Source organism: Phocoena sinus, chromosome 14 (genome assembly GCF_008692025.1).
Source record: "Phocoena sinus isolate mPhoSin1 chromosome 14, mPhoSin1.pri, whole genome shotgun sequence".
Classification (NCBI taxonomy): Eukaryota; Metazoa; Chordata; class Mammalia; order Artiodactyla; family Phocoenidae; genus Phocoena; species Phocoena sinus.
The window spans coordinates 16,309,106-16,321,808 of record NC_045776.1 but is presented as its reverse complement, the minus strand read 5'-3'; the positions used below and the strand labels follow the sequence as shown (position 1 = coordinate 16,321,808).

General features: G+C 45.7%; 1 protein-coding gene across 8 annotated transcripts in view; it reads left to right on the top strand.

Annotated features, from left to right (window-relative positions):
* Nucleotides 1–12,703, top strand: part of NEDD4L (NEDD4 like E3 ubiquitin protein ligase) — a 338,971-nt gene that overhangs the window by 243,237 nt on the left and 83,031 nt on the right. For all 8 annotated transcript variants that reach the window (XM_032654296.1, XM_032654293.1, XM_032654292.1 and 5 more), the window contains one exon: nucleotides 8,939–8,989. In XM_032654296.1, coding sequence (XP_032510187.1) covers nucleotides 8,939–8,989 — 51 coding nt within the window. The remainder of the gene's footprint in view (nucleotides 1–8,938; nucleotides 8,990–12,703) is intronic.

The window sequence follows — 12,703 nt, the reverse complement described above, 5'->3', positions numbered from 1 at the left end:
TTTAATTGTCTCAGGTGAGGCCTGGGTAGAGCAGCGCTTTGAGAGCTTCCCAGGAGACCGTAACGTCCAGCCAGGCCAGGAGCCCCTGGTTACCTCCACACTTGAGTCCTGCTGCTTCTGTTCAGAAGAATTGCGCTCAGGTACCCGTGGATGTTGATCTGTCCTAAAGAGCCGAGAAGGAGGAGGTGTTGGGCCATTGTTTCCCAGGGTGTCCTTCGTAGGCGCTGGAGTGGAAGAGGACCCACACGCTGCTGCTCTTAAATTTGCACCTGCTGGAATCTGAAACTGACATTCCTCTTCATCCTTCAAATTCCTTATTTTAAATGGTGTAGTCTGAAGGTGCATGGAATCATTTGCTTAATTTTTCACAAAGCTTTGAAGGTTTCCTCTCCAGGCTGTTTTTCTCACCAGCGTAGTATGTGGAAAGGGGAAGCCTTTCCTTTTCATGGCTGCAGCCCTGTCCCTTGGAGGAGGAAGCTTTAAATATTTAATGAGTTTTGAGGGAAACTTTTTAATAACAACCCAGTTAATGACCTGACTTGATGATCGATTGTGTGCTTTAAACTCTGGTCTCCAAACGTCTCTGCTCAGTAAACCTTATAAAGAATTTTGAAGAACCATTTCTCACACATTTTTTTAAGATGACATCTCTAATTTATCAGTAACTTGATAAGTTATTAGTCCAATAGTTGCAAAAGATGTAATTTTTAATGTATTGAGTATTTTGTGTGTGCTTTAAATATATTTCATAACATATCCAGTATTTTGGTTCTTTTTTATCTTGTGATCACAGATACAGCTCATTTTATGGAAAATATCTGCCATGAAATTGAATTAAACCAAATCAGTCCTTATTGCTAAAAACACGTCAGCCATATCAGGTTTATTTCCTGTCATTTAAAAATCTGACCTCATTTTTTAAATCAAATAAATAACAAAATTAGTTGGATGGATGGTAAATATGCAAGACATTGTCATTCCATGAGCCTGTCGTCCAGGGGAAGTAAGAGTCTGTCTCGTGTCCCCTCAGCTCGGGAGCTGTGCCTTTTCAAACTGTACCCAGAAAACTGCACCGTGGTGAGATTAGGAAGGGTGAGAAGTACACCTTTCTCTGGAAAGTGGGAGAAGGGGGTTGTGATTTAGGAAAGGCGAGGGAGCAGAAGACAGACTCTGTTCTCAGGCACATCGAGCTTAGGGAAGAGGACCTACGGAGGGGTCTAGAAAATGATTTCTTTAAAACTTCGCATGCCCAAGTTCCCTGGAAAGTCTTTGTTTATCCTCCGAGGTCTGCCTGCTGCAGTTTGAAGAGCTCAGCTTTAAAAGATATTGGGGCAGGGGGAGGGGATTAATCAAAGAATAAGAAGTCTTTAGCTCCATTTCATTTCTCTTTCAAACGTATACTTCACTCATTTCATTTTTGTATTAATATACAGGTAAGGAAAGAAGGACACATGTAAGAATATGCACAGGACAGACAGTGCTGAGATTATGTTCCATGGGGTTTACAGATTGCAAGAACTGTATCTGGCGAGTGTCACCTGAGGGGATGTGGAGGTGGGGTCAGCAGCACATCGGAGTCTTCTGTGGGTAGGGGGAGCCTGTTAATGTTCGTTTTGAAGTCCGTGGAGTGTGACGTTACTCTGTGGTGCTGACAGCATGGACCCTGGAGCCAGCCTGCCTGCGTTCTCATTGTGGCGGCTGTTCACTAACTCAGTCACCCTGGGCAAGTTTCTTAACCTGCTAATAACAGGTTTCTGAGACACGATTGGTGAGCTGCTCGTAAGCTTATTATTCTTTGCGGTCTTGAGGTTCTTACCAGAGTATGGCTGGATGGAGCTCTCCCCCCAGCAAACTTTGATAGAGGCCATTGGCCAGAGATGTGGTTTCAGCCAAAACACAGCCATTGCAGAAAAAGACTTATCAGGACCTACCTGGGATGCCAAAGCAAAGCTCCTCTGAAAAGTCAGTCAGCATCCTCTTGTAGCTCCAGTACCTCTAGTACCTCTTGTAGCTCGGAGTCATCACTCATTAAAATTCCAAGAATTATACCATACTGCATTTATGTTACACGTGATCTGTTTTTGCTTGAGGACGATATTCCGCACACCCAAACTACTGTCCAGCGAGACAAGGAGATGGGCTGCTAGTCTCAAATGCCTTGAAGTGTGAGGAAGAGCTTTTAGCAGTAAACCTGTTAATGAAATCAAACTATAAAAATGACTTTGAACCCATGGTGTCCCTAGGTGCCCTTTTCCCCATCCTTCGATCATTCTTTTACCCCGCTCTGGTTACTAAACGTGTCTGGTGTGGATCATTTCATTCAGATTATTAAAGTCTATTTATTGGTAGCTGAGTTCACAGATAAACAACAGAATCTAGAGGTATCTTTACTTTCTTTCGTTCTTTATACATTTAATCTATCATTAAAATTGCTTGCAGAAAAATTGATCGTAAAACTTCTCCAGAGAAGAAATGACCCTGCGTGAAGACTTCATCCTTCGTAAAGTCATGCCTGCCCTTGACCCTGGACAGAATTAGTCACTTCCCCCGCTGTATCCCTGCAGCATTCTGTTCATGCCTCTGAGATGTGGCAGTCATGGTCAGTGTCTGTACAGAGATACCCACCACCTGTGGCTATCCAGCACTTGAAACGCAGGTGGTCCAAAGCGAGGTGTGCTGTAGGCGAGAAGCACACACCAGATTTCAAAGACTTAGCACAGAAATAAGAATGTAAGACACTTTTAGTAATAATTTGCATATTGATTACATGTTGGAATGAATATTTTGGCTATATTGGGTCAACTAAAATATATTCTTAGAATTAATTTCGCCTGTTTATTTTTTTTGTGGGACTTAGAAATTTTCAAGTTCTAGATGTGGCTCGTGTTACATGTCTCTATCTAGTGCAGTGCCAGTTAGCTTCCGCCCCTAGGAGGTGAGGGCACCTAGTCTCTGTGCCTTTCAGGCCGGACACAGTGTAGCATCATCTGCCTATGGGTGACCCCCTGCCTGAAGGAGCCAGTGACCTCAGCAGTGCGGCTCCCATTTTGTGCGTCTGGTTCCCAAATCTCTTGCCCAGTGTTTGCATTGGATCTTAAGTTCAGAGTATCAAGCTTGGCAGAAGGCTGTAATTCCTGTGGCCCTCAGTTGACCCCTGGCCTGGAAGATGCTTACATTTGGAGGGGAGAGAGGTCTGGACTGTGCCCTGGAGCTTCCTCCACCCACCCGGAGGGAGGAGGTGGCGTCAAGCGCACCTCATCCCTGAGGTGGTAGCAGGACCCCTGGAGCAGTGGGGACTCCCCTGGAACCTGAAGAGCGCTGGCTTCTCACAGCCCAGTTTGAACTGGTCTAGTTATGCTCCTGGTTAAACCCTGGCGGCTACTGCCGAGCTACCGTAGCCTTTGCCAGCAGGACGGTTCTCTGCTCTGTCTACCCGTTCTGTTTTGTCTTCTGTATTTCAAGCCAAGTGTCCCTTAAAATAGAGGCCTTCATGATCACACATCCAGCCAGCATGGTTTCATTCCGCCCGCCTACCCAGCGTGATTTTACAGAGCCTGTAACTGTCCTTTGAGTTTGCTCTGACATCTTGTTGACAGGGAGGTCTTATTTGTTGTTAGAAATAACAGCCGGTGTCTCCAGGACACACCTTATTCCGTTTCAGTGAATGGGAGGTTTCAGCCCTGACCTCTAAACGAAATGGCAGAGAGGCTGGCGGAGTGCAAGCTCTTTGTGTTTTGCAAAAAAAGTATCTGAATTTTGTCTGGGTTTCGTGTTCTGGCGCTTACCCAAGTGGATTTTGGTAAGAGCGTGTGCGTTCAGAGGATGTCATCACTGGACCTTTTTCTTTATTTTTAGTGGAATTCCACTTGGCTGTTTCATTAAGGTAATTTTGACATTGCGTTTTGAAACAATTCACCTTGAAAAGCCAGAGGCACCAGGTGGTAAGACGTTGGATTATGCGATGGGTGGTGTGGGTGGAGGCCAAACTCACGCTCTCCTCCTGAACGGCAGCAGCTCCGCTGTCGGAGGACAGGCTGGAGTGTATGGACGGAGAAGAAAGAATATTCCTCCGTCCTTTCGTGTGTGATGGTAAAGCTGCCTTCGTGCTCTCTTGAGGAATGAGACAGCACCTAAAACTAAGTGCATCTCGACACCCAGGTGACTCTCCAGACAGTAGACTGTTGAAGAGTCACTATATTTATAACATTTTGTCTAAAAGCTTTTGCAAAAGTTTCTCAAGCCATTCATTATTTAGATAATTCAGAGTGCATGCTTCCAAAGTCACTCTAAAAATAGAACCCGTTTCCCCTGTCTGGTCGGTGCTGGTGCCCGAGTGTGGGCTGCGTGCCTCGCAAGGAAGAAGCAGTTACTGGTTTAGCAGCAAAGCAAAGGTTATTCTTCTGTCTCTCTGTTTAGAGTTGGGAGATTTACCTTGATTTGTAATACATGAAGATGTAATCATTCCATGTCCTTACTCTTAAATTCTTTTTCTGTGGCTTACGTTCTAATGCCTCTGGTACTTCTCTTCCATTTGTCTTGAGAAATTCTCGATATAATTTACTTGGAAGTTGCTCCTTAATGCTTTCTAGGACATGGGTAGCACTGGATGGTTATCATTTGCTGGAGTTAAGTGGCTTTTAAACTCATGATGGTGACACGCAAAAAGAAATTAATTTGACATCACAACTTAGTACACGCACTCACCTGTGTATGTAATTGAAAGAAATTCCTCGAAACAGTACTTACTTACATTTCATGTGAGGCTCTAATATTTTTTATTCCATTATATCTAGTTTGTTTTAATGCTTCTTGTGAACTACTAGTGGGATTGCAACTCACAGTTTAAAAAGCGCTGCTTTAATGTATAGCTCCTATAATACACACGGGTCATTTTACCTTCCAAGAATCGCCCGTCCTTTCTGATATACCTTTCCTAAAGAGCCTTCACGACCCCAGCTTTACGTGCCAGCACCCCTTACTTCTGGGGATGTGCTCCCCACGTAGTCTCCCTCCTCCGTGCAGCTTCGATGTGAAACGCACAGAGTCCGAGCCTAGCTCTTGCACAGTGACCTCTGTGGGCATCAGTACGTAGTAAGATTCAGATCATATCCTTCGAGTGGAATTCTAACCTAAAGATCAAAAGTCTGTGGTATTTCTTGAATGGATGTGTTCTTTGAGAAATTGCCTCTCGTTTATTTTGTGAGGAAAGCTAAGCCTGGTGTCCACTTCAGTGCTGGCATCTCTGGCCCGTGCGCACAATGAGAAATGCCCGAGGGCTGTGTTAGGGTTTCACTGGAGCTATTGTGATCATCCCCAGGCTTTGGGGTCCGGTGATATTCACACATACCTCTCACATACCTCTCCATGGCCTCTCAAGGGCACACACTTGTCCCTTTCCTTCGGAGGAATGGTCTCGAATGTAGTTAATCGTCATTTGGAACACAAACTCTAAGAGAGAGACTGTTTGGTATATTTATTTCACTTTTCCAGTAATGGAATATAGATTTTCGTTTCACCTTATGTGACACATTTCAAGGGCTCCATTTTGCATTGTCATTATGTTGGGAAAATATTGATGGCTTGTCAGAAGGGAACATTTATAATTGTGTACTAACCTGCACATTTTCAGCCTCTGGGATAGTGTGACAGGTAATTGAGGTTGAAATTGACAACAGTTACCACTTAAAAATAAGCACAAGAAACGCCAGTACCTACTGTGTGAGTTGAAACTGATTTGGTGTTTTGTAAGCTCTTAGCGTTAACATGCCTGATGGAAATAATTTTGTAATGGAAATTATTTAAGTGACTTGATTAATGTATTTTTATAAAATTGGTGCAAGGTGTCATCCTGTGGCAGTGATGACCTCACGGTGCTCTGAGGGCCTCAAACCTTGGCTCTCCAGGGCCCGCAGGTAGGGATCCTGCCATATCAGCACAGCCAGGTGGCCTTGAAATACTCCAGCTTCTCATTTTGGTGCAAAGGCCACTAGTAGGCCCTCTGGTCCCTCCTAGATCTCCTCTGTGGTATTGAAGGCACATTTAATGTTGGTGTAGTGTCACTAACCTAAATATTTTCCATCGCCTGAAATGTCTGTGCTTTTGGCAACAGTGGGATGTTTTGAAACCTAGATCTCACCAACATGTTCCACTGACTGGTGAATCACTTCTTTAAGCCAGTACCTCTTGACCATGTGCTGTTCTATACACTTGATCCCTATTTTATTTTTAAAATGATTTTATTACAGTCGCCCTTGATGTAAACCAGAAAATGAGAGCCTTCTGTTTACTTTAAGGGTGAGGTTGCTCCGTCTTCGTCTGTTTTAGGAGTTGTTTTTTCAGTGTAATGAGAAAACTTGTTAAGGTACAAGTGAAGCCGCCTAGCTTTGCAGTGAGTACCACTGGGATCCCATAAACTTCGGAACAGGAGGTTGTGTTAAGGATAACATCCCAGATGAGCGTTTTAGCAGAACCCCCTTCCCCGAAGTCTCATAAACTGTGCTCTCATCAGAGTCCCTTCTCATCCACACTGTTGAGAGCCAGCATCCCGATGAGAAGCCCACAGCTGGTACACAGCCACGCTTTCCTGCCCATTATTGAGATGGGGGACAGTGTATTAGTTAAGAGCCCAGACTCTGGAACCAGTCTACCCAGCTTAGGAACCTCTCTGGTCTCTAGGTTCCCCATCTGTAAAATGGGTATAATAATGGTGCCCACCTACTACAGCTGCCGTGAGGATTAGATGAGGCCTTGCCATAGCACTTGCTCTGCTACTGTAGCCCTGAGCAGCAGGGGCCTGTCTCTTGGTTCAGATGGTGAACTCATCTGATGGGTTTAGAACTCTAACATCTCCCAAGCAAAACAACACGGGCACATGGATGTTTTGTGAATTTTGGTTAAAATGCACTTAGGTTAACGATCGATAGATAGCTATTCAAACAGAGCAGATTATGAAACGGAGCTTCAGGTAAGACTGTCTTCTTCTGATGGTTGCACCCCCGTGTCCTGTTCCTTCACAGCATCAGTACCAGTAGCAGGAGGGGAGAGGGGACAAGTGGTAGGACCTCACTACTCTCATTAGGTGGACACACAATTTATGGTCAGGAATCAGACATTTCTGTGTGTGTGTGGTTTTTTTTTTTTTTTTGGCTGTGTTGAGTCTTCGTTGCTGCGCGCGGGCTTTCTCTAGCTGCGGTGAGCGGGGGCTGCTCTTCGTTGTGGTGCGCGGGCTTCTCATTGCGGTGGCTTCTCTCGTGGCAGAGCACAGCCTCTAGACACGTGGGCTTCAGTAGTTGCAGCATGTGGGCTCTAGAGCTCAGGCTCAGGAGTTGTGGCGCATGGGCTTAGTTGCTCTGCGGCGTGTGGGATCTTCCTGGACCAGGGCTCGAGCCCGTGTCCCCTGCATTGGGAGGCGGATTCTTAACCACTGCGCTACCAGGGAAGTCCCCATTTCTGTGTTTTTGATCGTGGAATTAACTGGCATTTACACTGGCTTTACAGTTAAATCAGACAAATTCAGAATAGGACTGCTCCCTAATTCTTTGGACAGTGAAGATGTCCACTTTCTGGGCCTTGTGCTGACCGCTGCTTGTTAAGATATACAGCGTCGGCACCTGACGGCCATATGCTCGGTGAGGTATCCATGGTGGGCTGAGGCAGACGTAGCTGAGAAAATACAAGAAAGCGGAGTCTTGTCAGAAGGATGGGGGCTCTCCTCCTGCTTTGTGCACGCTCAGCCGGTAGTAACTGATTTTTCATTATCCTTCATGTATTGTTTAGAGGACACAGATCGTTTTCTAGTTAATCACATAAAAGGAAATTCTAAGCGTGGAGCAAATCATTTCAGTAAATCTTGTTCACGTTTATCTGCTGCTGCTTTTCAAATGCAAGAAGAGAATGTTTTCAAGTGTGCTTCAAAAGCGTGTTTTATAAATTAGAAAATTTCATAGGAAACCAGTAAGGAGTGAAAACAAGAGCCCAGGATCCGGAGTGAGGAGGTCAGGATTGTCTCTTGGGCTTTTCCCCAGGCTAGCAGTAGGACACGTCTGATATGTCTGAAGAACTTTCCAGCTATAATAGGCATTTTGAATGTGGTAGAAGCAACTGCGTGTTTTTACGGGTAACAGAAGTCGTCGTGTTCCTTCTGGTTCACATCGCAGGTCATCTAAGCATCAGAGGCTCTGACACAAGCCCTCCTACAGCAGGAAATTGTGTCAGCGTGACCTACTGGACATCCCGTGGTCTAGACCAGGGACCCCTGACCCTGAGTTACGACTTCCGGTGCTTCCCAGAGTCTGAAAGGGCACCTGTGAGCTTCTCCACGTGCATTTCATCGAGGTCTGTGTGGGAGATGGAGAGGGGAAGAAGCAAAGTGTGTCCAAAAATGTAACCAGTAGCTCATGCGTGATCTTGGATTCTGAAGCAGTGTACTTACTAGACTGAAAGTTCCGTGCCATTTTTTAATAAGTAATGTATAAGGTATATTAATAACTGGACTCTTTCCCAAGACTCTCAGCTCTCAAGGAGCTCTTTTGTTTATAGCACTTAATAAATATTCGTGAAAATGGTCCCAACATTTCTTTACCATCTTCTCTTTAAACTGGGCAAGCTGTGACCCCAAACCCTCTGGGGTCCCAGGTGTCCCTTCCCTGACTGATCGCATGCTCCCCAGGTCCGAGAGAGGATTTGTCTCCAATGGGTTGGGTGGTAGATGCCCTGCAGAGTCTCAGGCAGCTCAAGGTCAGGTGTGTGAGGCCTTGGGCTCACTGGTCTCCGAGGCGACGGCTGTCTGTGCCTCACCTGGGTCTCTGCCTTCAACCCATCCCCCCTGCTCTCCCATGTCAGGCCCTGGACCTTTCTCTATTTGTAAAGAAACACTTTTAAGAATGCTGACACTCAGCAAATAGACGGAAACATTAATTCTTTTCTCTCTTCTCAACAGACACGAGACGACTTCCTGGGACAGGTGGACATACCCCTTAGTCATCTCCCGGTAAGAACGGTCACCTGCTTTACAGCGCGTGCTCTGAGCAGCAGTTTCTAACCGTCTGCAGTTTGGGTGTATTTTCAGGGCGGCATTTCCTCAACACAGTGGAGAAGCGTGTGTACCCTGGCCCTGGCCCTTTCTAGAAGGTGGTCCTTTCAAGGGGATAGGAGATAGCTTAACTGTAAAAATCAAGTGCATCTGAGCCATCCACGGATGCCTGGCAGCGTCACTGGCTGCTTTCTCATCTGCTCCTTAGTTTGTCTTCCTTTGTCAGCTACCTGCTTCTGTCAGACCCCTCCTCCTTGTCACTGGAATGTCCCTGCTTTCAAGTTCACCTCTTGGGTCTAATCAAACGCCTGTTCCCTTTGTCTGGAATGGTACCTGCTGTTTCTCTTGGGCTACATCTATACAAGCTAGTGTTTCCATGGCCTTTCTCAGTCGGCACAGAGACAAAAGAAAAGATGCTATTGGTACTGAGTGAACTTGTCAGCCGGAAACACCCACTCTGGCTTCAGAAGTTGTACTGGGTTAGCATGTGTGGCGTTGCTACCATTCCTCTCCACTCAGACGAGCAGCAAAACAGTTGGGGCTGTTGACATTAACTGAGCTTAAAGGTGATTCTCGCACGTTCCAGTATCGATAGGATGGGGGTCCAAGACCTCCTTGGTGAGAGGTAGATGGTCTCGTGCTCCACCTCCCGGCCCTCCTCCCCCGGAGCAGCACCAAGTGTCTAAAGTAGCACCTGAGAGAGGATAAGTCACACATTTCTGCCTTCCAAGGGCATTTTATTATGTTTTTAAAGGCTTCATGTGAGCAAATAGTGTAAGTAGCCTATACACTAAAAGAACTCAAACCACCTAGTGTGAGCCTCCTGCTGTGTTGCAGCTCTAGCTATTGGCTGTTAAAGACCAAGAAAGACTGTCTCACCCAGGAAGCTGTGAAGCTCTGTTGGGAAGGAACGCGATGGCAAGCACTGTGTTCTTGCTTACTCAGGGGAGCTGTTAAGGAAGAAAGGTTTCAAGCGCCTTCCCTTCCAAAAGATTGGAAGCAAAAGTAGTATCATTAGAATATTTTTGTTTGTTTCTATATAAAAACCTGAAGCTCCAAGGTGCTTGTGGAATGTGGGCTTATGCTTGATGGCATAAGCCGTCAGAGCCCTGACTGTTCTTTTAAAGTCACGTGGATAGCGTATGGATGTCTCAGCCTTTGTGCAGGAAGACTGTTCACGTATTTCTACATCAGTGGGTCTTCTCTTCATGCTGTTCAGGTTGAAGCTGTAACCGCCTCACATTTTTCGGCAGTGTTGGCTGGTTGGCCAGTTCTTTCATGGGTGTCCCCAACCTCCCTTTTCCCCAACATGAAAACCACATCACAGTCAAGGCAAATTATGTATTAACTCTAAGAGGTGTAGGTGAAATTTTTAAACAACTTGCTCCAACAATCCCTTGAGTGATTGAGTGCAGATTGGTTTTGAAAGGTTGAGTGGAACTCACAGAGAATAGAAGAGTGTTCCTCTTCAGAGACCACATCAGTAGAGGGAACATTTTACCTTTGGGTTTCGGTGGAGGCAAGAGTGAGCTTTCAAAGAAAGAAGCGGTGCCAAGGCTCCAGGCTGGAATAGAAGCCAGCCGGTTAAAGAGTGGAAGAGGGAGGGCTTCCCTGGGGGCGCAGTGGCTGAGAGTCCGCCTGCCGATGCGGGGGACGCGGGTTCGTGCCCCGGTCCGGGAAGATCCCACATGCCGCAGAGCGGCTGGGCCCGTGAGCCATGGCTGCTGAGCCTGCGCGTCTGGAGCCTGTGCTCCGCAACGGGAGAGGCCGCAACTGTGAGAGGCCCGCGTACCACAAAAAAAAAAAAAAAAAAAGAGTGGAAGAGGGAGAGACCAGAGAGGACTGAGGACTTTCACAGGAGCTGAGCCGGTTGAGAAGTGGAGCCTCCCAGTTTTCAGTCTGTCCCCAGATGAGCTTACACTGGAGTGCTATATCTCCTCCTTAAAACTGACTGGCTTTGTGGAGCCCACTGCAGTCTCCAAGATGGACCACAAAGGGAGCAGAAGGAGAGGTGAAGGTGCATTCTTTATCCTCTTAGTGGTAGGAGAACCCAACTGGCATATTCTGAGTGGATATATGGCTTTGGTCCCAAGATTTGAGGTGCTCTCATATGTATATTTGATCATACGTGTAGGACACTCATGGGAAGATAGCACAGTTAACTTTGTATGATAACACAAGTGTGGGCATGTAAAATGGATGTTAGCATTTGAATATAATTTGTGGATAAATCATGGATGCTCTTTTCTTGATAGCCATATGACCACTGTCAAGGCAGTTTATATATACATGGCTATGTGGCCTGTGGATTCAGTATTGTTTGATGTCATCGAATTTTAGGTTAAAGAACTTAGGTCTTACTAATAATGAGAGAAGGTAGTGGAGAGCAGTCCTGTGGTGGTGAAGTTGCCGTTGCCCACCCTTCCAAGCCTTCTCAAGGTTTAACACATCGGACTGGGTATTTGGTTATTAATTAACTCTTTACAGCCCCATTTGCTGATAGAGAATTTATTCCTTGAACAGACGTTTACTGATAGGCATAATTCTGCTCTCTGATGAAGAATCCGTGAAGCAGTTTCCTCACTCGTGGCTTAGCAGGGCCACCATCACCGTAGCCACATGTGGTAGTCGAGCGTTTGAAATGTAGCTAAAGTGACAGAAGAACGGAATTTATCTATTTTATTTCATTCTAATTAATTAAAATTTATATTTAAAAAGCCACACGTGGCAAATGGCACCCTATTAGGTGGCTCAGGTGAGATGAGACCAGAGTTCTCTGGCTTAGGTGAAAAATACACGATTCTGGATGCCCTTTTCCTAAGATAATAATTCTGGCTGTTGGAGGGAACTGGGGGTGGAGGGATTCCCACACCAAGTTTTACGTGGTGAGTTTTCATTCAGCTTTTTTCCTCTACCTGAGGCTGTTTCTCTGTAGTTCTACCTATTTAATATGCCAAGAATATTTAATTTAGGTAGAGAAAAGGCCCAGAGATTTGGAATCATAGAAATTAAGATAAAGAAGAGAAGCAATCTTTTGTTACTATCTTTAAAATCTATATTAGCGCGCTTCCATCTTGACATATATACACACTTATTTACTACAAGGCATCTTAAGCTTTATCTTGTTGCCCCAAGATAGCATGAACCTTTCTTCCTTTAGAAAAGAGTCATCTCTGCCTTGATTCTGGTCTAAGAAGTTGCAGCATTTGAATGAAGCTCTTTTCTAAATCAGGAACTTGATGGAGAAGATTCAAGACCACAAAACTGAAGTTAATGTAACCTCTCCCGATTGTTAGGAAGTTATCTTTAATCATTTAAATACCCTACTTTGTGGGTTTTGGGTGTGCTTTTTGAAAAACATAGTTTAGACCTAGTAACTGATGTTCGCTGAAGAACCTTCTTCCCTTGCTGCAGTCCTAGAGGCCTGTGGGTGCAGCTGCTGGTGGAAAGTGGCATTTGCAGTATCAAACCATGCTCTTAAAATCTTAGGAATGGCTCTCCTAAGCTGTGCTTACTTGCAGCTATAAAGTCCCTGATCCCGAGAAGCCTACCAGGAAGAGCCAGAGGGTCAGGGCACTTGAACCCCTCAGACTGGGGCACCACGGGTCCTTCTCGGCCCACTGCCCACTGTTGGGTCTCTGGACAGTTGTGTGCCCTTGTGAGCATTGGGAC